Source organism: Aulostomus chinensis, chromosome 18 (genome assembly GCF_037954235.1).
Source record: "Aulostomus chinensis isolate RoL2024-O1b breed Wild chromosome 18, RoL_Achi_v1.0, whole genome shotgun sequence".
Taxonomy (NCBI): domain Eukaryota; kingdom Metazoa; phylum Chordata; class Actinopteri; order Syngnathiformes; family Aulostomidae; genus Aulostomus; species Aulostomus chinensis.
The window spans coordinates 23,944,218-23,971,729 of NC_141337.1; the positions used below are offsets into that span (position 1 = coordinate 23,944,218).

At 41.9% G+C, this 27,512-nt stretch overlaps 1 protein-coding gene across 2 annotated transcripts in view; it reads right to left on the reverse strand.

Annotated features, from left to right (window-relative positions):
- The window catches only part of prr36b (proline rich 36b), a 44,876-nt gene extending 17,364 nt beyond the window's left edge, over positions 1-27,512 (reverse strand). Inside the window, exons 1-3 of one of the 2 annotated variants that reach the window (XM_086184393.1) lie at positions 27,169-27,512; positions 5,653-6,359; positions 4,061-4,148 (exon numbers count right to left, since the gene is read on the reverse strand). In XM_086184393.1, the coding sequence (XP_086040519.1) occupies positions 4,061-4,148; positions 5,653-6,271 (707 nt within the window). In that variant the 5' untranslated portion in view covers positions 6,272-6,359; positions 27,169-27,512. Of the gene's footprint in view, positions 1-4,060; positions 4,149-5,652; positions 6,360-20,282; positions 20,498-27,168 lie in introns of those variants that run through there. The other variant, XM_086184392.1, reaches the window with a different exon arrangement.

A 27,512-nucleotide genomic window follows, 5' to 3' on the forward strand; every position in this document is an offset into this window, starting at 1 on the left:
TCTGTCAGGACAGTCAAAAACCTTAAAAAAAAAAAACTGTATTGCAAATACAGAACCCAGACAAAATAACATTATAATAATTACATAAGCTAGAGGCATCAACAACCAGAGGGGAATGATCTCATTTAGTTACAACTCAAGCTAAACAGGAGGGACAAGACCAGTGAGTGGCTTTAAATTGATTCAATTGATTAATGTAACTTAGTTAACCTGCATTTGCTCTGCACTTGCATTTGTCATGTGAGTGGAACCTGCTGAAATGGGCCTCAGTGTCACACAGTGTAAACGGAAAGAATTATTAAATGTGTGTGTGTGTGTGTGTGTGTGTGTGTGTGTGTGTGTGTGTGTGTGTGAAGTGAGTGCGTATGACAGCAATGGAGAAACCAGGGTGTGTCTGATGTGGCGATTAATGTGTCTGTCAAGCTCTGTAGCACTTCGCTGAGACCAAGCTTGAATTAAGAACTAGCTGAAGTAAGAGGAGGGCAAAATCTAATTAAAGTAGAAATTTATGGCCATGTCAAGACAGACACACACACACACACACAAATTCAGATGGACACTCTAAAAGGTGCCCAAAAGGCTACATGGTACTGTCAGATGAGCCTATCATCAGTAATTGTTGTACCATGTATTATGTAGGTCTACTCAAGCTAAATCACTTGGCTGGCTACACATCCAGTGAATGTAACACACCCTTACTTATTCATACACAAATCTTTACGCCACTGGGATTAAACCCTATAATCCGATTTTAAACCCATTATAACAATGCTTCAGTTAGATTTCAGCTCAGTCTGGATAAATTCAGCCGTGTTTCAAAATGAGCACACCACTTTAAAACTGACCTTTGAAAGTGTGTGTTGAAAATTCTTCAATAGCATGAATATTTTGAAAACAGTTATGGAGAGTGTGTTCAGTGAACATATTAGAGGTGTCCGCACGCATAAATTGAAATAAACTGTTGTTATTTTAGTAAAAAAAAAAAAAAGGGTTACATAGCTGCTTTTTTTGGTAAAGCAACAGAACAGCTGAACAAATTCACAGTTGTTCACTCTTCAACACACACTTCTGGAAATGTATATATTGTTTTGCTTGTCTTTCAAGGTATTGATCTTAACATTGACCACGTTGAATTGAATTTGCTGATGTTGCTGTGGAGTATTTCATGTTCAAAAAAGGACTGACAGATCATGTTCCATAGAAAACTAACGGAGAGTAAAGGCTGTCCATCGTGAATGAAATCACCTTGATGGTCCAGAAAGGTAGAGTTGAGAGCTGCACAACCAACATGCCCTTGTGTAATACGTTTTAATGAGATGTTTGCACATCCACCAGTGTATTAATCAGTAATCTGATGAGTGTAATCTGCACAATCCAACTGCTACTCATGGCAGGCAGATGGGGGAGGAGCTCTTCAGGAAGGAAAATGTGGCTGGTAAATCACTGTCCCCTTTAATCCAATTCCTTGGTTTTAAGGCTGGTAGCAGTTTTGATGTTTTAGAATTGGAAAAAAAACCCAAAAAGAACTTACAAGTATGTGCTTCTTCTGATATTATTTTCAATCTTAGAACATTTACATAATTGATCATCATTTTAAGGAATTCTTCTACACAGCCAGTCTGAAGCCAATGCAAGAGAAAAAAAACACAGCTGGGACAGAACAAGTTTGTTGCCATTTTCTTTTTTTTTTATGTGGTAAAGACCTGGTTTCGGTTTGAAAAGTCAGTCACAGAACAGAACACTGACATACTCTGCAAAGTGCATGGCTACTGCTGTGACCCATACCCACAACACTGCTAAGCTCTTATCACATCTGCTAGAACCACATTAAACTGTATGGAGACATTAAAGTAATGAATGGGCTACATCAGGAAATGTGTCATTATCTTGATGTGAGTTGACCTATGTTGGAATATGAGATTTTTGTCACATGACATAGCCCTAGACCAGTGCATTGATACTTTATCACAGGAGTATCTTGATATATTGCAATACCAGCAGCTTGTCCTACACTTATAACGACGGAATCTGCAAGAGACATTGCACATAAATGGTCATGTTGATAATTTTTCAGTTTTTTTGTATTTGTCTTCAAAAACTTCTTCAGAATATTTTTACTTGTGTAACAGGCTCACTACAAATGGTCATGAGTTTGTCTGTAACGTAACAACACGCAAACAGAGCCCATCATACCAGACCCCATGGTGGTATAACAGGAAGAAAGAGGGATGGTACTAGTGTTACTTTAACAGTCAGAGAAATAAGCCCCTATTCACAAAACAGTAGAACAGACAATAGCCCTGTTCAGTCTCTTCTTGCTCCTGACTCCTAGCCTAACACCAATAGACCTCAGGACCCATCACCATGTACACAGTGTGATTCGGTGAAGACCACATGTTGATCTGATTCCAAACAAACACACTTAACACATGCTGGCTTCTCGAAATACAGACACAAAGTTGCCCTAAAGGAAGAAAAAAATTAAGAGAAGTCTCTTGTTCTCATTTGATATTTCTCCTCCCCTCTCTGAACCCCACTCTTTTTCAAAATGTGTTTTATTAATAATGCTGTATAATGTTTGCTCTGGTGAAACCCTGCAAGGCTTTCCTCTGAGGCTTGTTCTGACATTGGCTGGTTGCTGTCCTACTTCTACTCCGTGCCTCCAGGCCTCAATGCGGGGTATCATTGTCCCTCATTCCTCTGGGGTGTTCTTCTTTAACAAGGTCCTCTATGAACCAAAAGCCAAGACAGTCCATTTGAACCGACTACTTCTCACTTGGCATGAGCTTTATAAAAGCTTGATTCCTTCTTGTTACTATCTATTGGGCAATTTAATCAAATTTACTGTGGTTCTGTTAAAATTTGCTGATCTGCTCCAGTGTTGTTTTTGTCAACGATGACGAAATTATTTTGTTGACGCCCCTTTTTTTCATGACGATAACGAGACGGTGACCAGATAAACATGGCTCTTTGATGACTAAATCATGGCACGACGTGTGTCGGTTTTTGTTGACGAGACGAAAATTGACGCAAAGTCTTTCAGATGTTCAAAATGCACGACATTTCTGCCTATTGTGTGTAATCTGTCATTTAAAACCCAAAACGTTCTGCAATGCTGCTGCATCCTATCCTTCTTTGGTCACGCCCACAACCTGGCATGCAGCACACATTCTGCTCAAAACACCTGCTGTCACTCGTCACAGACATTGGACCACGGCGGTAGCCTCAACAAAGGGGTTTGGTGGTCAGAACCGATGAGAAGATATATGGACATATTTTAAATATAATCCAGCAGCAAAAAAAAACAACAACCTGAATGTGAAAAGGGAGATGGTGGCAAACATGGCCACTAAGAATGTTTTTGTTTTGGACTTTTTTGGAGTAAAAAACATTTATCCCCCTCTTACCCCTTTATCCATGTGTAATGCACAGTCCTTCGATCAGAAAGTATGTGTTGCAATGTGTTAAACTTACAGTAGATCTGCTATTTTCACAACTTATGTGTTATAGTCTTGTTTGATGAAGCAGGGCATCAATTCATAAAAAAAAAGTTGAAATATGTTGGGAAAAAAGTTGAAACATTGAGATATGGAGAATATGGAGATAAAAGGTTTCTGTCCAACAGCAATCTCCAATATCTATTGACCTAAATTAATTTGATAAAAGACTATACTTTTTTTCCCAACTAAAACTGACAAAAACCTTTTTGAGTTTTGTCACACTAGAACTAGTCTAATACTATCACAAATAGAAATGACTAAAATTGGACTAAAACTAATAAGCATTTTAATCCAAAAGACTAAGACTAAATCTAAAATGGCTGCCAAAAACAACATTGGCCTGCTCACAAATCACTGGTATGACATTTAATAAAAGGGAACCTATGTAGGATATTTTTGACAGGAGGATGGTTGAGAGGACAGATACATGGTCACCTGTGTTCTTTTCAGACACACATATAAGTATAAGTGTGCTCATACTTGGTTACTGACACACACTTGGACTCTACTCCTGCAGCAGTGGTATATATATCTCAGTTATTAACAAATGTCAAACCTACCTGGCTGTCTTGGAAACAGGGGGCTTATCGGTCTTGGGTGCAGAAGCAGAGCTGGGCTTTGTAGTCGTGGCAGTGGCAGGTTTGGGAGCTGGAGCAGAGGAGAGAAAACAAGATGAAGGAAAGGTGATTCAAAAGAAAGGAGAAAAGTTGTAATGCAATGCAAAGAACTAGGCCTGGGGAATAAACAATATGTACCAAGGATGCAAGCCACCATGAGAGAATATAACAAATGAGCTAAGTTCTGCTGCATGAACAAAACCCCAAGCATGCTCCCACCCTGAATCAAAAACAGCCAGTGATATCCCTCGATAACAATGGATGCTGCAAGTGACAAAAGAACATAATTAAACAGGGTGTTGTTGAGCTGCACTATTAAGACGTGCCAGTGCTGCAAGAGTGACCAGATTGGTTAGTACCAGTACCCAACATTTACTACTCCATGTGTAAAAGCACTATGGTTACTGTCTTGTTTGTGCCTAAAGAAACCAATCTGGTTACGATTTAGGGCAGTGTTATTCAATCTGGTCTAGTCTGGAGCCACTTTAGGAAAAAAAATATTTTTCAAAGAGCCAAGATTCAAAAACATCTTTTTTCTCCTTGAAAGCAATAAATATTTAGAATATGGATAGTAGAACAATGTTATGAAGGAAGTGAAGGCACGAAGTGTAGCTCAGTAACTGCAATTTTTTATGTTCACTGCAACCACAAATGTCATTACTGGGAGAGTTTCAACAATTTCAGTACGACTACTAGAAGCCCCATGAAATGACTTCAAAAACGACAACTTCCGGTCTGTTGACCAATCAGATTAGCTCTGAATTCTTCCTCTACTGTTTTCTTGAGGGTAGTGTCCATTCAGGAACCAAAGATCCCCAAAGGGACAGGATAGTTATCTTCCAGTTTCTTGCCACGTATTCTCAGTGGAGCTGAACGCTGAGCCACTGCTGGCATGTTCATGACACACACCGAAGGCTTCTGTTGAAACCAAAATAATCATTCAGAATGCCCACGATTAGCTTTGTGCAAGAGTAACTAACGGTGACCTTTAGAGACTGATTTTTTTAGATTTTCATTTTGTGTGGGTGGGATTTAAAAGAGCCACAACCAGCTATAAAAAGCCACGTGTGGCTCATGAACCATGGGTTGAGTATCACAAATGTAAAGAGAGATTGCTCATAAAAAAGGACATCAGTCGGGCCATCTGACTGATGCAGTGGTTAAAGTAAATCCTTTTCTCGGGAACTTTGTCTATTGTGATACCTTTTAGCTCTATCATTGAGCCCTATGCAGAAAAACACACGTGTGTTATACAGTAACACATATAGGTCAGGCAGAATACAGTATGTGAAAGAGATCTGGGGCACCATTTCTACATTAATAGCAGTCATTCTGGCATGTGTAATTTGTGCACAGAATACGTCTTGCGCATCTCTCTGCATGACGTCCCATTACACACATTTAATTTGCAGCTGTGAAAACATCATGCAACATACACATGCATTTGACCAAAACAGCCCACATTCTTAAGTAAACATATACATTTAAATAACTGTTTCGCATAGATTTTGTTTTGTGGTGACATTTTCACCAACCTGGAGGCTTTTTAGCAGCAGCTGTGGTGGTCGTTTTGACACCATTAGCTGTTGTGGAAGGTGTCTTCTTGGTTGCTGGGGTTCCTGTCGCTGACCTTGCACCATTGGTAGCAGGAGAAGCCCCTGCGGCTTTCTTTTCACCTACTTTAGGAGTGACTCTTGAAGCTGGAGCTCCAGCTGTTGGTTTTTTGGAGGTTGCAGAGGTTGGAGTGCTCTTTTTGTCCATAGCAGGTGCCTTCTTCGCCACTCCATTAGTCTGGAGCTTAGGCACACCATTTGAGAGACGACTCTGGGACGTGTTGGGCCGAGAGCCAGATGTGGACTTAATCTGGTTGGTGGGGCTGGGTTTTGTCTTGGCGGCAGCCTTGTTGGTGGTCTTGGCTTTGGGGTCTCCTGAGGTCTTGTTGCTGCTCTTTGCAGCTGGGGTTTCCTTGGCCAGTTCTGGCTTGGGTTCCACCTCCCCTGTCTCGCCTACAGGCTGCTCTGCCATCTCCTCCCCCACTGGACTGGCTGCCTGGTTGGGCTCCTGTCCCAAGCCAGCTGCTGCCTCATTTACTGGATTGGATTCCAAAGTCTCCATCGGCTCTAGTGCTACCGAAGCAACCCCATCCGGTTTCATCTCCCCTTGAAGGCTTGTTGTCAGTCCAATTCACTTAAATTTCAAAGGGTTTGCACAGGTCTACAAGCTTTCAGGAGACAGGTCTGGTCTGGAGAGAGAAATACAGAAAAACAAAGTTAGTACACACAAGACTAGACATGACAGGCAGTTTGCTGTCCCTCCTATCAGCAGATAGCACACTAAGAATGTTGTCAGCACTAGGAATCAGATAAGCAATACACACACACACACACACACACACACACACACACACACACACACACACAGCTATGTATCCACCAACCAAAGTTTGGCAAGAAAATGTGTTTATTGGTGGGTGAAAATCAAAAGAATGTTCTACTGTATAGAAAATTGAGCAGCAGCATATACCTATGAGGGAACATGTGGGCCAGGTACAACAATGCAGTGCACAGAGGAAGACAGATACTCAACAAAAGTTCACATTAAGTGAGGGTAGGGTCGAGTGTGAGGATGACAGACAGACTGGTGCCAATAAAGGCCAGTTGTCGTGATGAAGGAGCTGAGTTTTGACCTTCACCTATGGTAATACAACGGGGACATAGGCAGGATGACACTTTGTAGAACTTTTTATTTGCTACATGGGCTTCATCTGTGCTTCATACAGCTGCAGCCATGTGCTCTGAAGAGTTTTAGAGGGAGGTCCAGGTCCAGCTACATAGTGGGTATTTCTTAAAGACTAGGAATGCACTGCTTGCCCAGTTTTCAGCATGACCCGTAGGACCGGTGACTGGCTGGTCAGTGTCATGTTTCTGATTCCTAACCATGGCAAGTCTATTTTTGATGGAGGGCGTGAAAATTTGAACAGACCAGATTGAGCCAGACAGGAAATCTCCACACAAAGTATATCCAGTCAATTCTCAAAATAAAACATCATTTACAGGCTCCAAACAGCAAAAACAGACCTTAAAAGAACACAACATAGACACATAATCGCGGTGCACAATAGAAACACACAAATCAAGAGACGACGACCAAATCAGCAGAATCTGAGAGGTTAACAAGGCTGGCAGGCAGCTGGAAATTGCAGCTGTGTGGAGAACTTACATGATAGGCATTGCAACCAGAATGCTGTGAAAATTTGGATTCAGTGTGGAAGTTCTTCACTGTGAGTGATGAGGGCATAAACCTTGCAATATGTAAACAAGTAAGGCCAACATGAACTGCAGGAGAGCCATAACAAACATCAAACCTAATCAGACACTTAAAACTCTATCACCTCAGTGAACCTGCCCAGTTTGAGGGAGCTACCAAAAGGAGAGCGGCTACGGCTCACAGGCTGAGCTAGGAGCCAAGAACTAGCCGGCAGCCTCTGCCATCCCTCATTGGCTTCTGCGTTCAACTGCTTTTGTTCCATAAATAAAATATATGTCAGACACAGCTGGATACACAGCAACTCATTTCCAGCAGATTTTTATTTGTACATCTATCCAACAGTAGAGCATTTTGTAAATTTATTAACCGAACCTAGTAACATAGTACAATTTAGGGGAAACTATATGTTTAATATTTTCTGTAATTTTAAAAATTAAAGTTCCATTGAAGAAAAGTTAATTTTTATATTTTTATATTCTGTCAACTACAGTTCTTGGGTAGAAAATGAGCGTAGGCAAAAAATTAGTATCAGCGGGTCTCCCAAAGAAAAAAAAAAAGGAAATTGGAATCGGACAAGAAAAATGCAATTAGGGCATCTCTATTAAAGACATCAATAGCTGCCATTTCATGAGCTTGGAGATCTAGTCGTGACTGTCAAAGTGTGCAATGTCTCACTGACCTTACAATAAAGAAGAAGACGAGTCTAACGCAGAAAAAAAATATTCTACAAATAGCCTTCATTAATTTATATGCCAACTGCAGTGGAGTGGCAAAAGCTCAGTGACACACTTGGCCTCTTCAGCTGCGATGAGTTGGATTTTTTTTTTCCCCCTTAAAACAAAATGACATCAGAGTCATTAGTGTGGAAGACTAGTTATCTGGGATAGTATACTTTGGGGAATGCAAAAAGCTGTATCACACAAAGACACACATGTATACCACCTGTAATAACAAGTCTCTTCATGGACAAAAATAATGTTTCAGTGGCTAGAACAAGCATAATACATTTAAGGCCACATTCACAGACACAAGTGACCACATTGACTCACGAGCATTTTGATGTGTCAGAGTTACTACAACAAAAGGCTACACAGATCTCGATGAGAACACAAAAAGTAAGGGGGAGAAGACCATACGGTGAAGCTGAGTGTGCTCAATCGGACTGGGATATCGGTACATGAGGAAATGCAGTCCACGCACAGCTTCCACTGGAGGAGAGAAGACAGAGCGACTGCCTGATGGCAGTTTAGTCCAAGTTTATAGATGTAGTAAGTGGGTCAAGACATGTGCCATCAACCCAAAGCCAGTCTGACTCACAAAGAAATTAATGTGCAGTCAGTGACATGAACAATTGAGGATAGGATGTGAGACGAGAAGCATACGAGAGCAACCACTCTGAAAAACAAGCTGTCATACATTGTCTGCATCAATAGAGGACAACTGTCTCTTACTTTGTTTCCTCCAATACTTTCAAGTGGAATAGGCAGAGCAAAGGGGTACATCTGTGACACGTTTAAGAGGGAAGTGGCAGGGCGGGGGTTGTTGCAGGAAACAGGCCTGTGAAAGTTTACAAACAGAGTAAGGAGTCCAATGTGCAGGAGGCTAAGTGGTGAGACAACCTCTGAGGCAATGCAGAGGCCAGCCAAGAGGAAGAGGCTTGGCCTGTGGAGCATGGGAACAGAAATAGAAGGTGGGAGCAAAGACACAGAGGGGGAAAAAACAAAATGCAAAATGAGCTCACAATGAGCTGATGTTTGGCAATCCAACTCTAAAATCCAGACGTGTCTCGTCATCCTACTTTCCACTGACCTAAACATGTGCACTCACTGTCCTATTTCTGGGAGAGGACACTCATAGTCTTCATGCTACTAATTTTATGGAGACAATTCCCATGTACTCGTCTTTCTTTCCCTCTCTGCTGATCCTTTACTCAGTTTCTTAACAAAATCTCACTTGTCAAAAGACTCATTATCCATGGATCTTCTCTTTCTCATAAGCATTTCCCCCTCCCCAATTTCCCCACTTGACCACCATTCCCCCTCTTTCCCCATCCCTCTGTTCTCTGTTTGCCTTTGCACAGATGGCCAGAGCAGCTGAGCAAGGCCGGAGGGGGAGTGAGAGACTGCGAAGAAAATATCCATGAATCCCAAATCAACACATACACCCTGGTAGTTCAACAGGCTGCCACCCAAACAACCCAGGAGGTCAAGAGGATGAAAACGGGTAGCAGCAAGAACCCGCCTGTGCCACACCCTTCAGTCACTAGAGGTTTTTAAATGCCAGTGAAGCGACACAATATGAACAGTTGGTTCAATCATGTTCCTAACTGCAACCAGACACAGCTTTAAGGAGAAAGACAGTGGGCACTGGTGGCTGGACAGAAAAGTTTGCTGCTGCTTTCTCCTTCAGCCTCCATACTCAGTTTGATACTAGGAAGTACTCTAATTTGCCTTCTTGTGGAGGTACACAAGGAATGTTTAGCCCTTTTACCACTGGCCAGAAAAACCTGCTAACACTTGGCTTTTTACTACAATGTGTACAACTTTTATTGACATTGGATCAAATGATACTGCAGTATTTATCAGGTCCAGAAGACATTTAGCCTACAAAATCAGTGAAAACAAAATTCCACTGCTACTAATTTTGGATCCACATATGATGAGTAGACGGGGCTCCGTTATCAACAATTTACATGGAGGCAATGACAGCTTATCACCCCTGCTAGGACTGGGCAGTATATGCAGTTCTTAGGTACACCAATATCATTTCAAAATGAGATACAGGATTAGAAAATACAGGTTATTGATAATGATATCATTGTATATGATATTTGCCGCGCCTGCGTCTCTCCTCTGCTCTCCCCTCTCTGTCTGCAAAGCGCCACCCCGACTTGCTCTGAATGCAGCTCAGTCACACACAACTTGTCAACATGGAGAAACACACAGCAGCATAGGTGAAGACAAACTGGATTGTAAAAAGAAAACAATGAATTTTGGTGCTTTGGAAATGGTTCACATTTGAAATTGCAGTGGCACACCAGAACCACGTCATCAGCTGAGAAAGACATAAGCAGCATATATCTAAAAGCGGTAACACCTAAAACATCTTTCATCATTTAAAAGAGAGTCCTAACTTGAAGAGCAAATTTTTGTACTGGTTTTGCTGCAACTCTTGCTGTGAGACAAAACTGAATGCAACCGTGGTGTAGCAGTGTAGCCTACAATAAGAAAGCAATATGGTAGCCTCATAAATTAAAGCTGCAAGCAGCGTTGAACGGGGTGCGGCGCAGTCAAAGGGCTCATGTCACAGGCACGTAGATGTTTTCAGACCTGGGATGACAGCTCTGACTTTACCCAACCCTCCCTTTCCACCTTTGCCCTGTCAGCTTAATGAGAATTTAAGAGTACTCTTCTAGTAAAATATCCTCATAAATCCCATAAGTTTGGCCAAATCTTCCATTAGAATCCATATTTGAGTAGGAACATTTGTCCTGAATCTAGTGATACAGGTTGGAAAGTGGTCAGACTTATAGTTTAGATATCAAAAGCCCCAGTTTGACACAAAGTATATGTCCAGCGATTACCTCCCCATTGGTTTACATTGTAAGGTGCAATGTGGCACAGCAAAATTCTGGGCTTACAGAATCCAAACCATTTGAGTTATTGCAAAGTTTAAAAAAATATTTTGTTCAGCACAGTGTCATAAGTCATGTATTAAAGTTTGAAGGCAATACCATGAACGCCCTAGGAGGAGGTAGCGTTTGTTCAGGGTCCAAAATTGACTTTTTATTGTTTGTCCATGAACACGCATCTGGAATAACTGGATCAGTCACTCACAGCTCCAAGTCTGGGTCCACTCCAGCAAACACTGACCGATGTCTGCCCGGTCAACCGCAGGTGTCCGAATGTCCGAAGCGGACAGCTGAAGCACCATTTCAGCCTCTTCCTCTGGCGAAAAATCACTTACTGGCCATCTTTTCTCTCACTCTGCCGCGTTGACCGGCTTCAATGACTACAGCGCTGCTTTACGCAGCCAAGCTAACTTTACGCACCACCAGTGCGCAAGCCTCCTGTTGTTGCCCATGAAACCTGATACCCTCATGCTTGTTACCGTTTTTTTTGTCTGTTTATTGGCTAAAAGAATATCTACTTTATATTTGGAAATAATCTCATTGGCTGAAGTCAAGTGTCAATCAAGTGATGCATGGTCCGCTTTGTAAACTGGGGTCTGGTTGGGGTTTCAGCCCTGCAGCTCAACAACCCAGGCACTGATAGGCTCAGCCTGCTATTGATGTGTTCAGCAGACGGTCACCGTGACTGAGAAGGAATGTCACGGAGATCAATTTAATACTGGCTACTGGTTACATTGGGAGAGAAGGGTAAGCTAGCTAAGCGACCGTGACCCTGGAGCAAAGCTAACACTTCCATAACACACTGAAAATAAAGAATGCAGCAGGGAATACTATAAATTCTACTTCTTGGGAGTCTTATGGATTAAGTTAAATGCCGGTAGTATAAAAGTGATAACTTGGGAGCACGAAGTTAGTATGTGGGTATTGCTTACAGGTTGCCTAGCAACATCTTAACTCAACTCTGGCTACAAGTAACTTTATTCATCGTGATTGGGTGTTTCTTTATCGTTACACCACCAGGTTTCGAATGAGGTAAAACATGATCAGATACATTGTTGCAGCTAAATCTGTCGTATTCTGACGTTGTTTACACGCTGTACCGCCACAGTGCTGCTTAAGAGGTTGAAGTCAAGTTCCATGTGTGGGCCATACTCCATTATATTTTTAGAATATGCTGCGGGCCAATTAAAATCGGACCACGGGTCGCAGTTGGCCCGCGGGCCGTAGTTTGGACCACCCCGGATTTAAAGTTTGACATATACGCTGATACTAAGGCTGCAACAACGAATCGATTAATAAATTCGTTGCCAAATGAATGTTATGATCGATAATTCCTAGGCAAAGAAACGCAAGTGTTTTTCAACATGTAATGCCACGAATATATAAGGGGGAGACGAATCAGAGTTGCGCGCACTAGCGACCGCAGATCACAACGACAATGGCGGCGTCCACTGCAGCAGTATGGGTTGAAAAGGCTGAAAAGAGCTAAAGGCTGGGAGTATTTCACCCTCATTAAAGAAAAGAAAAAAATACTTGTAAACTTTGCAAGGAGGACTTTGCTTGGCACGGGAACACGACCGTCATGAATGAACATCTGAGCAGAAAGCACGTAGGAGTTTTAGCGGAGCTGGATGAAGGCTCGCCTCAGTATGTTAGCGCGTGGGCTTGCCTGTAACAGACAGAGTTGTCTTTGCTTTTAACATTTAAAATGTACTTTCCACAGTGGAAAGCCTGGTTTCTTTTTACCGTTCAGTACTGGTCAGGACTCGGGTCCCATCAGGCTATTCATTGCTCTATTTGTGCTATAGAAACATGAACGTAACGATGTGATCAATTCACTTAGCAGGTTGCTGATCAGGTCTGGGGCGGAAACACTATGAGTATGTGTAAGTAACGGATACAGTACGCAGGTCTAGATCAGGACCGAGCTTTGAGCAGTAATAGAAATCAGGCTTTCGCATGCAGCCCTGCGCCTTAAAGCCCAGACATCTACGTCATCTATACATCTATACCTGCTGCGTGCCAGATTATAGAATCAAAAACATGAAATGACTAGAATGCATTTTTTTCAAATGAAAAATAAATGTTTTATTTTTTTTAATTGTTATTGTCTTTATTGTTAGTTAGAACATGCCTAAAACAACTTCGTGCTGAATTGTAAAGGTAATTGCAAAAAAGTGCAATAATCCGATTAATCAATAAAATAATCGCAGATTAATCGATAATTCAATAAATCGTTAGTTGCAGCCTTAGCTAATACACTCCTGATGGCCCTGCAAAGGACTGGCAACCTGTCCAGGGTGAACCCCACCTCTGGCCCAAAGTCAGCTGGGATAGGCTCCAGCCCCCCCACATAGGTTGAAAAACCTGCATATACATTGGTGGGAAGTGGGAAAGAGGTGTATGTGGCTTGGTTAGCATCCAACTCCAACATGGCCACAGCAGGTTAAGCTGTGGCTGTTGATTCAAAATACAGTAACACTCACCACAGGATGCGCTGAAGCAAACTGCTTTAGAGTGTCAAATATGAATCAAACTCCATCTACTCCTTCCCAAATCTCAAGCACTGTTTGACTGAGACCTTGTGACTATCAACAGTGTGACCTTCTGCTCTCATTTTCAACATTTCTCTTTCTACAGCCAGCGTCCAGATCGCTGTGGTACAGCACTGTTCTCTTTTGCTTCATGGCTCACTCACCTGGCCTCATGTCACTGGGACCACTCTGTGGCAAACACACTTTCCATTGACTCTTCACAGAAAATAAAGATGACCAACCCACATCAAGATACTTGCTCTCATTCAGCAATCAAATTACAGAAATGGTCATTTCACATTTACGTTTTGTTTACTGCCAGACACTTTCATGTCTTCCTTGAACACTTAATTGACCCAATACATAATACAAAACATGGGTCAGTTTTATTGCAAGGATGATTATTCTGTGTTCTTGCATCACTAGTGCATTAAGGTTTTAGATTTCGGAACACACCAGCCATTCAAGCTACGTGCATGAATTGAAAAAGAGAGATATAGTGGTTAGTTTTGCAATCGACAACAGGCTAGCAACTCACTCAGGTGGATGAGTGGTTAGAGCGCAAGTCACATACACAGCTGACACCGGTCGGAATCCCGAACAGAGGTTCTTTGCTGCATGTCACAACCCCCCCTTTCTCTCCCTTGTTTCTTGTCTGTTCACTGTATAATAAAGGTGTCTATGCCGCCCCCCCCCCCCCCCAAAAAAAAAACAAGCTAGCAAGAGAAGTGCATGACCTCAAGTCAGAATGTTTCACAGTAAGGCTCCCAAAGCCAGCTCTGACCACACATTTTTTTTGCATGTGTGATTACAAGAAAGCTTATTCAATTTAGTTAAATAGAGTAAAGCTGAATCATGTTTCCTACAAAAAAAATTGGTAACAAAAAATCTATTCATATTCAAGATCATTTGTTACAACTGCTTTTCTCAAATTCATAGATATACACACACATTTGGATCATACAGCTGTGTGGCATAGCTCAGATTTTTATTTGAATATTTCTATGGCAGAATAAAGGGTGTTTGTGGATTTTAATATAAAATTTACTCAATAAAGTTTACCCAGTAACAAGTAGACTTGTTTAAGGACCAAAGGAAAACCCCATATTTGACTCAAGGTAATCCTCTCTAAAACAAATTTGGTTCCACCACGGCTGCAGCCGGGGCTGTAGTAGGTATTCATTGACCTGAAACGTAATGGCTTGTGTAATTAGCACACATTTCCAGACAGATGGCTGTATTAGCTTCATTACATCCGTTTCAAACATTTCAGACAAGGTGCACTGCGTTAAATGTTCAAAACATCAAAATGTTTTAACGGAAACTGAACTTGTCAAGTTACCCCTTACCAGGCAGCCAGACATACATACACACACACCCACACATACATTATACAGTGAAATTCATCCTCTACATTTAACCCATCCTCTACAGGGCAGTGAGCAGGTGCGTGCAGCACTCACGGACCAACACTAGAGCTTTTGCAAGTGCCTTGATCAGGAACATCGATAGGAGTAATTCATTTAAACGACATGTCATTAATGGGGGGGGGGGGGGGGGGGGGGGGGCTGGGATGGCTGGGAACCCAAGACCTTTTGGTTTGAGACAGAGCTAATCAATCATAAAAAGGGAAAAAAAAAAAGACAGACACAGGTACTGTCCACCAGGTTTGACTGATTTCAAACTGGGCGTTTTGTCCCACATCGAATGTTTCTGACCTGGCAAAAATGTTGCCCTTCACAAAATATCCCTGTCATGCCGCTCCTGCTTCCAAGTAGTTCCCACGAAAAAATTCCTTGCAACCCTGAATGATGAGCAACAATAACTGATCGCACCCACACAAAGACAAAGCTATGCAAAGACTAAAGGCAGCAACAAGAGCATCTTGATCACTAACACATACACGCAATTCACAGTGTAAGGTGTGATCTGTCCAATAGATTTCATCCTCTCCCAACAACCACACTGAGCCATAAACAAAATGTGTGCTCACACTCAATTGGCTTGGGCCAATACTGTCAATAACTTGAAGGCATCAAACTCTGCAGAGGGATCTAAGCTTTTCTAAATGTCTAGACGTGAACGTGCCATTCATGAATAATCAGGTCACAGCATATTCAAACAGTAAAGTGCTACTTCTACCCTCTTTTTGCATTAAGTATTGTGTGTGCAATACAGTGGTTGGTGTGTGTGTTAGGGAGAATCGTAAGAAAAACATAAATAATTGCAGTAAGTGCAAAGGACAGCCTGTGTCCACATCTAAACAACTCAGTTGGTAGGAAAACGAGAGCCTCATTGTCTCGGCATGAATATCAAAATCAAAGTGCAACTTCTCATTCCCTTACTTCAGCCAACCAACCATCAGCATGTATGAATTGCAATGGCAGCTCTGCTTTCACAGTACACAACTGTGTAAACACATATATGCATTCTGTGAGCCTTCTTCTATCCCCGGGGCCTACTCTAAATAGTAGTGAAAGAGCGGGATTGTGGGGGAAGGAAGCAGTGCTGGTGGGTGTGGGGGTGGGGCGACAGCAGAAAAGATGCAAAAGAAAGTGAGCTTTCTCACAAGCAAGCTTGATAGAATTACTGGAGACAAACATAATGCCTCTTTAAGAGGATAGAAGGTCCTAGTGAAGACACCAACAGGGAGGGAAGTAGATGGATGTTGGTGGGTCTGCTTTTGAAGGCACATTTAATGAGGGTTTGGTGACCTCTGACCCAGTAATTGATGTTCCTTTATCTCCACAAGCAGCAAACACAAGACAGTTAGACGTGTTCTGTGGTCTTTGATACAGCTAATTCAACACAACCCTCCTTCCTATGACGCAGCGTGGGTTGGATTTACAAATCACATTCTATAGTGCAAAGATATAATGCAGAAAAATGCAAGTTGATCTCATGAAGCTGCAGCCTTGGTCTTTGCTTGAGTAGTTGATTGTCTATTGCACAAAATCTCTCAAAAGTGACTGTGGTGATGAGTAAATTGTCTCCACCTTTGATTTAGTATGATGCAATTCATTCTGAATTACATCAATCAATCAGTTATAGCTTTTTCTGATGCTCTTCATCTGAGTTTTTCTTTAAAAATTCTCTCTAAACAGTCCGTATTTAGATAAACCAACCCTATTTTGATACTCATGACCACCTTGATACCCCTTCTAATCTCCTTTGGTTGTCATCATCCAAAATAACGGCAGCGACAACCTTGTCTCTTTAAGTCATGGAAGTCTGCAGCACTGCTTCAATTATTTAGTTCTCTTTTGTGTACACAAATGCTCATAAGCAAGTGGGCTGATGCAACTGTGGTCAGATTTGACACAGACTTACATATTTGACCAAATGTGGCAAAATAAGGTTGTGTGGTTTTGTGAAAATGTCTGTCACTAATCGTAGATCAGGGGTTGAAAATGTGGGACGCACCCATTTTCAAAGAGGGGCAGAGTGCCAGATTGAAAATGCTGCATCCTGGCATGGGGCCTTAGATTGTTCATTGAACTAACTCTAAATAACAACACTAGCCTCAGTCACCTCTCTGTCCCAATTTCAGATACTTAAATCAGAAATGGGATACTCCTCTGTCACTCAGTGAACCTCACAAAACTATCCGCCTATCTGGAGGTAAATTTTTGCACCAAAATAGTCATGTAATTATAATTTTTTAAAAACTACCCTTAAAGCCAACACTGCATTTTGATTTAGAAGTGCTCCGCTTCTGTCTGAGGCAGAGGTTGACTCACTGATAGGTTCTTTGAGCCAAACAAGTTTTGTCCAAGCCAATCTAACCAAAAACAAAACATGAACAGTAGCCATGGCCAGATGCAGAGTACAGCAGGTGTGAGTCTAAGCTACTGTATGATGCTGCAAGTTACCTTCAGGCTAATTAAAAGTGATGTGGTGATATTTACATTGAGTAAGCTGACCTTTACACCAAAAACACTAGAGGAAAAGGAGGATGAGGCACTTCCAGAAAAAAAAGTGGAGGAGAAAAATTGGTAGCAATGGTGAGGAGTTGTCTACTTATATGCCAAAGAGAAAAAATAGGAAAAAAAGCATTTTCTTGTCAGAAATAGACATGATTAATAAAACTAAGCAAGAGTCACTTTGCCTGTGTGTTGGTGTCACGTCTGTTCAGAGACAGAGGAGGAACTTGTAACACTTGTCTCATTACCATTTGTGAAAGCATGACCAGCACTGAAATAAGAATATTGTTAAATAACATATTTCCTGCAGATCTGCCATGGCTTTCTGCAAGTTTTTCTATGGAGGGCCAGCATGGCTTGGAGGTAGAGTGACCGTCTAGCAACCAAAGGGTCACGGGTTCAATCCTCATTTTCCTCGGTGACGATGTCGAAGTATCCTTGAGCAAGGCAATAGAAAAGGCCATTTTAAATTTTGACTGGTTTAAAAAAAAAAAAATCTAGGCTGGTGAGTCAAAAAGTTAATTTTGGACACTGGGGTAGCAACCAAATTAGGTTGCTACTCCAGTGTTGCTCAAATTAGTTCTGTTCCCCAAAATGTTATTTTCTGCCTAATTGATAACACAGAAGCCCTTTTTTTTGGTCATGGTCATAGTTATGAGGTTTCTGCTTCCTATTTATTTTTTTCCATCTTAAAATCAAGATGAATGAAAATATTCATCCATCCATTTTCTATACCACTTATCAATTATGGGTCATGGGTACGGGTCGTGAATGAAAATATTTTTGTGATAATTGATTTTCAACTGCAACTTTATTTACATGTCAAATTTTTACAACCATGGATGACAGATTATATAATGTTAAATACCATCAGAAATAGTAACAAAACAACAGTAACAACAATGGAAACAATTTAAGAAATTGTAATAACACTATCATCTACATGAAGATAATGCTTTGCCTAAAATAGTTATTCATGTTCAAGGCCATAGACCATAATTACTGTAATAGCGACAACATTCAGACAGTGGCTGACTTGATCATGGTTCAGAACTCTGCTGCACACATCTACATGCATCAACAGCAATTTATCGCCCGATAGACAGTTATTGTTGGGAACCTTGGAAATGCAGAGCAACTTTGACTTAACACAACATTTAATAAAGTTCTCTCAATAAAGAATAAATGTTCTCTCAAAGAGCAGCTCCACTCAGCATAGTAAGGAAACGAGGAGTACACAACTCAGGGGAAAAGTGCCTAAGATAGCAATGTTAAGGCAGCAGCAGATCAGCTGTGACTACATGGAGGGTGTTAAGGTGCAATTTTACTGTAGGCCATCGGCATTTTAGATTAGCTCAGAGCCCCAAACACAATAACTGTGATTACATGTGTGTCCTGGCAATTTCAAACAAACCGGTTTTTCTCATATGCTCCAAGTCTGTAGTGGTTAAGCACAAAGACAAAGGACTAACTTTTTGGGCAAACATACCCACTCAACTATCCAACTCTGACCTGACGGTACAGAAAAAAGGAACAATGTCAGAGCCCAATATCGAGTGGCAAAGAATTAAGTTATAAAAACAGATAAATAAGTTAGCTCTTTTTGTTAACTTGACATTTCTGTGTACAAAGAAATGCATCATCAAATTTGGACAAGTTGTGATGGATGTGGTTCATGAAAGCTCCCTGACGAGCAGTGAGCCCACAGCTGCACAGAGGCCAGAACTTTGAGATGTCATTCTGACTGTCATTCTTCACCACTTGCATCAATTGGGTAATGTGGCTAGGAAAGACCTGCTTATTTATCTTGCTGAGGGCTTGATCAAAAGTAGCGATGTTGTGAACCAAACACCACTGCAGCCAAATCTTGAAAGACCAACACCAGACCAAGAGCCTTAAAAGTTACCATCAGTGGTAAGTACTCACTGCATGCCAGAAGCGATGCATAAGACATAGGGCTGAGCAGTATACGCAGTAGATGGTAGAAATAATATAAATTTGGCCTATGGTAGAAATTTGCACTCAACCGTCCTATTGTTGATGATGTCATCACACCTGCTTCAAAATTGCTGCAAACACAGAGACACAGAGCAGGAGGAGCTGGTCAAAAAAACAGTGCTATGTCCGTGATTTGGACTTGGTTTAATTCAACTTTGAGTTTTGAGTTCTGCTTTCTGCAAATAAATGCTCTAAAAATTATATTACAGCTTTGCTTTTTATTATAATTTTGCAAAAAAATAATTTAAATAACTCCCACGATATATACCGTTACTGTGAAAAGATTCGATTTATTCTGTGATATGAATTTTAGGTCATAAAGCCCAGCCCTAATAAGACATGTAAATGCAGAAAAATGATGCCAAGTCAAATTGTACGAGGTAGGAAACTGTCAAAGCCAACCCACAAGGTTTCTTATATTATGTCATTATTATAACGGCATTATGCAGCAGGCTGAAAGTACATGCCACCCAGCTACCCCGATCAACTTGATGCTAATCACATCTCACACATTCCCCAAACACCCCCAACTTGAGGTCAGGAAACCGCCTCTCTGCCACACACAAACAAACTCCAAACAAAGCGTGCTGCTTCCAACAGCCAGTGGGAGGGATGAGCGAGTAAAGAGCAAGGGGAAGAGAGTGAAGAACAGGGGAAAATTGTGTGCAAACATTTTATAATTTTTCAGGGGTGAAATGTCAGTGATTTTTTGTGCATGTTTCTCTGTTTATAATTTAAAATAAGATCTTGTATATTCAAATTCAAAATACTTAAATTGAAATATGTTGATGCCATTGGTTATTCAGACCTACCTCTCAAAAGCAGGAGGGCAACAACAAACAAGCGATCTCCTTCCCTGACAGCTATCAAGGTTACCCCTAAATGGTGTACAATTCCTTCCTTCCAGTGGTTCAATGAGCTGCTGGGAGGCTGGATAAGTCAAACTGAGCCAGAACAAATGGCCCACAGGAAGGAAGGAACAAGTCTTTTTCTGTCTCCTTGGCATGTGTGAAAGAGAACAGCAGATTGCGTGACAGACACCTGGATCACAGAAACATGTGATCAGAAAGGCTGGCACTAATCCGGAGGACTCTCTGGAGTTCTACACTAGGATTTTAAAAAGCCCCGATGTGCATCAACTAAAATGAAGGGGGGATTCAACATGTGAGGGATTGGGCAAAAAAAAAAAAAAAGTCCTAAATCTTCATTGATGACGCTTCAACAACCATTCTGACCACCAAAAATAAAATCCACCAAATGATAAAGAATGCCAATGTCCATTTTAAAGATTCACATCATCCCCCCCTTCTGTCTGATGAAAAATCTGATGTACACAACACATGCACAGACAAACTCGAACCCTGCAATTCCCATGGTGCATCCACGGTCGGACAGACTTGCCCCCCTGGGGACAGGCAGATTAACACATGACAGAGCTTGTTAACCCTGGACAAAGAGAGATGCTAATCTTGTACAGTCGGCCTCAGCTGTCCTCAAACAGCGCAGAAGCAAGAGCTACAGGAGCAGATAGAGAGAGGGACAGAGATGCCCAAGAAAGACCAGACAGAACAAGGGAGGGATGCGGAGCAGAAATAGTGGCCTCACTATGTCCCAGAAACTAGACAATACTGTGGGGAGGCAGGGCTAGAGGGTCAATCCGCCCCAAAACAATAAGGCAGAGAAAGAGCCCAACTACAAACAAGGCCCCTGTGGCACAGGCTCTGTGACAGCCTGGCTGAGTTCCACCGCCTGCAGGATCCACCAGCAGCGCAGCACTGAGTTCTATAACGTGGATATCGATCACACAGACAAATTGGGGAGGCAGGCTATCAGCTCCACAGATGGGCAAGACAGAGTCAGAGACAGAGGAAGTGCATTAGCAAGGCAGGCATTCTTCTGATGCTGTTAACAATTTCCCCTGGGATATAAGAGTGATAGTGGGTTCTGGGGGTAACTATCAAAAGGGTCAAGGTAAAAAGGGACCGAGAGAGCATGCAAAAGCTTCATAACAAGAAGAGACCAGGGACCCAACATCAAGCAAGCAGACAAACTACAGCTAATTTGTAATTTGAAGAGCAACTGGATCATCTCAATAATGGGCCCTCTGCCCACAAACAAGTTCCTCTCTGGGGGTAAATGAAATCAGGCCAGGCTGGGACCAGCTGGTGACATGGATCAAAGACAGCAGATAGAGCAGAGACTGAGGAAGAGCGTAAAACCAAGGCGTCTGGACAGGAAACACAGCAGAGGCTTCAGCACTCTCTCTGGCTATTGCACAGGACATGGACACACACACACACACACACATGCAAAGTACAAGAGGGACGACTGTGTCCATAAGAGGATTATGTCTTGTTTGAAGTGGAACAAGGCACGTTCCAGTTGGAATCTGATCCCTCACAGGAAGGCAGACAGTTTACATGGTTGACCAGACGAGCATCTACTAACTACAGCTTTCGAAGAGCAAACCACACGCGCGCGCAAACACACACACACACACACACACACACACACCACCACAAATGACATTTAAACACCACAACAACATTTAGGGCTTCCCATTGAGCTGATGACTGTGTCCTAACTGTACATCACAAGTGTATCACACAGGCTATAACCATATTTGCGTATTTATATTTATCTTTTATTGCAACCTGCTCAGGCACAACAGATAAAAATTGGCTGTATTGCTACAATCTGGTATGTTTACATCTTACTGACATTCATTAATGTGTATTGTCCCTATTTAGGAATAAATATAATTCTGCTAGCACCAATATCTGGCATGCCTATCATTCCAATCACAGTTCTGGTACTCAGTATAACCTCATCCACATCAGCATCTTCACCAGAGAAAATATACAACAATGCCCAGGTAAAGGCAGACTCATTGACACCAAACTGATTATAGGTAATAAACAAACTGCTTCAGAACTGTTTTGCCTTCTCCGAAGTTTCATTGTAACAAACAACTAGACACTGCTTCCACATTGTGCCATGAAAAATTTGGTCTTGAAGCCTTGCAACAGGGCTGTGAACCACATCCATTATCCATCCTCCCACCAGAGGAATTCAGAGTGTCCAAACACAGCAAATTACTGCAGCTGCTGGCAAATACACCCTCAAAACCATGCTGCCAGTTGCCAACTGCCTGCCCTGACAACTGTGACACCACCAACCATAGCTACTCTTGACTGGGGCGCAGACAACACCAAAGATCCTCTCTTCTTTATCTTCTGTGTGCAAATTCACCGCAGTGCCTGCGGCAGTTTCCTTACGCCTCAGTCATACGGGAAACAAAGAGGGAGATTCAGGAAAACATGCAGCCTCTGCTGCTGTTTTGATAATCTCAAAACAAGAGGCAATTGTATTGTTGTTGCCATGGCTTAAAAAGGCCTGGAGATGATGGTGGTAATTTTTAATGATGCTGAACTGCCAGGGTCATGGGTTCAGGCTGAAAAAAAGCCAGATGACCAGAGGCACAGGCTTGCCCTTGTCACAATTGAGAAGTTCAGAGCTGGGGGGGATTTCATTTTGAGTCACACACCCACCCAACACCAGTCCTTAGGCGAAGGGCAAGATGACACACAAGTCTATTAATGCAGCAATCAGCTTCGCTCTCAGAACCAAGGCATGGGTCGCAAAGCCAGCTGGGAGCAAAATAGGTCATTAAAATTTAAATAGGCCTAAAGTACAACCTTTTGAAAGACGTTTCATGCGTGAAAACATTTTGCCAAAATTCTTGATCATTATCAAGATTTTAATAGAAGAGTCTTAAACAGAGGATCTTAAATAAGTGACCACATAAATGGTACCAAAATCTCAAATTGTGTCTTAACACAACCAAAGCATTGATTAAAAATGTCAGGAGAAGAAAAACAGGTTACTTCTTACATCTGTAAATCTCCATTTATAGATTTGTATTATTAATTAGAACAGTTAAAATCTATTTGATTTTTCATCAATTAATAGTTAATTGCTCATCAACTGAAGGTTTATCTTTGATCAGTCAATTCAAAGACCAATTCAAAATAAGCAATATTCAATGATATACAGTGGCTTGCAAAAGTATTCATACCCCATGAACTTTTCCTCATTTTGTCACATTACGACCACAAATATGTTTTACTGGAATTTTATGTGAAAAACCAACACAAAGTGGCACACAGTTCTTAAGCACAAAGAAAATTATACATGATTTTTTAAAAAAATGTACAAATAAAAACCTGAAAATTGTGGTGCACAAAAGTATTCAGGCCCCTTTTCTCTGAGGGCAACCAACTGCCTTCAGAAGTTGCCTGATGATTGTTGAATGATTGAATGTTGACCTGATGACTAAATAGTCCACCTGTGTGTAATCTAATCTCAGTACAAATACAGCTGTTCCTTGACGGCCTCAGAGGTTTGTTAAGAGAATATTGGGGAGCAAACAGTATCGTGAAGTCCAAGGAACACACCAGACAGGTCAGGGATAAAGTTGTGGAGAGGTTTAAAGCAGGGTTAGGCTATAAAAAGATTTCCCAAGCTTTGAACATCTCAAGGCGCACTATTCAGGGGAATAAGGCACAACTGCACACCCACCAAGACATGGTTGTCCACCTAAACTTAATGGCTGAACAAGGAGAGCATTGATCAGAGATGCAGCCAAGAGGCCCATGGTGAGTCTGGACGAACTGCACAGATCCACAGCTCAGGTTGAGGAATCTTTCCACGGGAAAACTTCTGCACAAATCTGGCCTCTATGGAAGAGTGGCCAGAAGAAAGCCATTGTTAAAAGAAAACCATAAGAGGTCCTGTTTGCAGTTTGCCAGAAGGCATGTGGGGAACACAGCAAAGATGTGGAAGAAGGTGATCTGGTCATACGAGACCAAAATTGAACATTTTGGCCTAAATGCAAAATGCTGTGTGTGTGGCGGAAAATGAATACTGCACATCACCCTGAACACGCCGTTCCTACTGTCAAACATGGTGGTGGCTGCATCATGCTCTGGGACTGCTTCTCTTCAAGAGGGACAGGAAAGATGGTCAGAGTTGATGGGAAGATGGATGGAGCAACAGGACAATCTTGGGAGAAACCCTGTTAAGGGTCTAAGTGCAAAAGACTGGGGATGAGGTTCACCTTCCAGCAAGACAACGACCCTACACATAAAGCCAGGACTAAAATAGAATGGTTTAAAACAAAACATGTTTGTGCGTTGGAACAGCCCAGTCAAAGTCCAGGCAAAAATCCAACGGAGAATCTGTGGCAAGATCTGAAAACCGCTGCTCACAAACCCCCACCATCTAACCTGACTGAGCTTGAGCTGCTTTGCAAAAAATTCAGTCTCTAGATGTGCAAAGGTTGTACAGACAAACCCCAAAAGACTTGCTGCTGTCACTGCAGCAAAAGGCAGTTCCACCAAGTCCTGTCTCAGAGGGGCTGAATACTTTCGCACAAGGCACTTTTCAGTTTTTTTTATTTGTGAACGTTTTTTAAAAAAATCATGTACAAGTTTCTTTGTTCTTAACAATTGTGTGCCACTTTGTGTTGGTCTTTCACATAAAATCCCAATAAAATATATTTGTTTGTGGTCGTACATGACAAATTGTGGAAAAGTTCAAGGGGTATCAATACTTTCGCGAGCCACTGTAATGTAGCAATATTTTATTATGAATTGCATCTTCATGCCTGCACATGGATTTTCTTTAAGCAGGAGACAAAGGAAAAGTAGCCTCTTGCAATGAGTAGCATCTGAGGCAAACCCTAACACAAAATACCAGTAAAAAAATATCTTACGAATGAAAGCCTTTTGGGTAGCATTTATGCTGTTGTTGCATTTCAGTTTTTTTTATTTTGTTTTTTGTTTGTTATTTAAATGCACAGGATTGCAATGCAATTATGATTCAGTTCAATTAATCAAGCTTTTACATACAAAGTTTTCAGCACAAAAAGTACATTTTATCAAATACATGTTTTATACAGATGATATGAACATCAGTCAATAGCTATCAGCCAAATCCGTTGTAAAATAGCAGGATATCGGATATCATGCACACCTAACTCAAACTCTTGATTCTAGCTCTTCCAACAGATGTGCAGTTGACAGAAGACAGTAATGCATGTTTATAAAAACATAATACTTAAGAAAAGTACTCTACAACGGAAAGAGGTTTAGTGTCCTCATCCATTTTTTTTTTTACACAACAAAAGCTTCACTTATTCCATTTTTTTTCTGACAAATCCTCTCCACACACAAATGCCTCTGGCAGTAATACCCGTCATTCAAGACTCCAACTAATAATCCTTTTAAAACCATCATAAATAACTTCATAAAAACAGTGTGGGTTTGAATGGCCAAATTTAATTTCATATGACTGCATTAGGCTGGTCTATTGCTCGCCTGCCTGCCTGTCCTCCATTTCCCTGCCAGTCCACCAACACTGTGAGTCAGCCTTTCTCTCATCCGTGCTCTGAGGGGGCGGACTAGCTGATGGATTAGCCCACCTCAGACCAAAGAGTCCTGGAGTGTCTCCAAGCCCCATGCAGCCCAGCCTTTAAAGTGCTCTTATTAGTCAGCCTGGGATGCCATTTACTCAGAATGACATCAATACTTCATGGTCGATCACCGCTCATTATCGAACTATCCATGCCCACTGCAGCCGAAAGCACGAGACCATTTCTGTTGCCGTCTGCACCACAAGAATAAAGTTGTGGGATGGGAATAAAGATTTTCAGTGCTTGCATGTTTGCAGTTTATTAAATGTTCTTGGCTCCTCTTTCAGAGCTGGCAGCCTTTTCTCCTCACCATTGTTCCACAGAGGCATAGTGTAATCTGTCTAGTAGCTCTCACTCACCCAAAGGCGTCATCGGAGGAGCAGTTACGGACCCCCACAGCTTTAACTCTCACACCACAAAAGCTGATCACTTTTGGGGGTGACATTAATCACCACTGATTACATGCCAGCTTGAGTCCGTGTGCACAGCCCTCTCAGATATATTTCAGCTTCTCACCCCCCCCCCCCCCCCCAATCTGGATATTGCTTTAACATGGCCCTGGGATATTCATTTTAAGCTGCAATGAAAAGTGAGTGGGCATATGAAAAAAATTCTCTAGAAAAAAAAAATCGCCGGCTTTCCGCCCTGAGGGGAGTGAAACATCTCTCCACACTCACACACCACTTGGCCCATCACAGAACAATGGACTTACGCGATGCTCGATGAACAAGGAGACGAGATGTGGAGGGGAGTGAAAGTTTAAGGAGGTAAAAGGACGACAAAAGAGTGACAGAGAGATAGACACAGTTTTACAAATAAAAAAGCCCACACGTTACAAATGCGTACATGTTTTATATTAGCCTGTTGTCTGATGAGCACTTCCAGATACCAAGCAGCCTGCCACCGCCCCATCAGCCGCTCTACGCGAGTCTGGACGATTCGACAAAAAAAAGATGCGGTGACACCAAAGCATTTACACATTTTAAACTAGACAATTTATATAAAAAAAATTAATTTACACGTAGAGGCGTCGTTATACATTTGTTAAAGTTAAAATTAGGTATCAAGTAAAAACCCGGTACTAAACTGACCGTCAGACGGCGACTAAAATGAGAGAAACGATCATTTTTTAAGAGTCGGTGTAGATGGATGATAATTAGCCAGGTAGTAAAGCTGGATACAAGCTGACATTAGCATGCTAGCTGAGGCTAAAACAATCTTACCAGTTAGTGCAACGGCGAGCTAGCAAAATCCTCTCCAGCTACGCCCAATGCTAGCCACCTCACCCCGACTCAAGCCAGAGAAAAGGAAAGTGAGGGTGAGGATGAGGAACCGGGGAGGAAGAAACTCGCTGGAGAGCCGAGCTGAGCCGTTAAGAGTCGAGCCGACACACCAGTCACTTCTGGGTCTCGGGCGCCGTTTTTCACAAGTGATGCGCGTTCCCTGAAAGGAAGAAAGGAGGAGAATGACGCTTCAATGCATGGACGCACGCACGCACGTACGCACACACACACACGAACACAAACACGCGCTCATTTGTAAACCGGCGAGCGAATGGATGGACAGG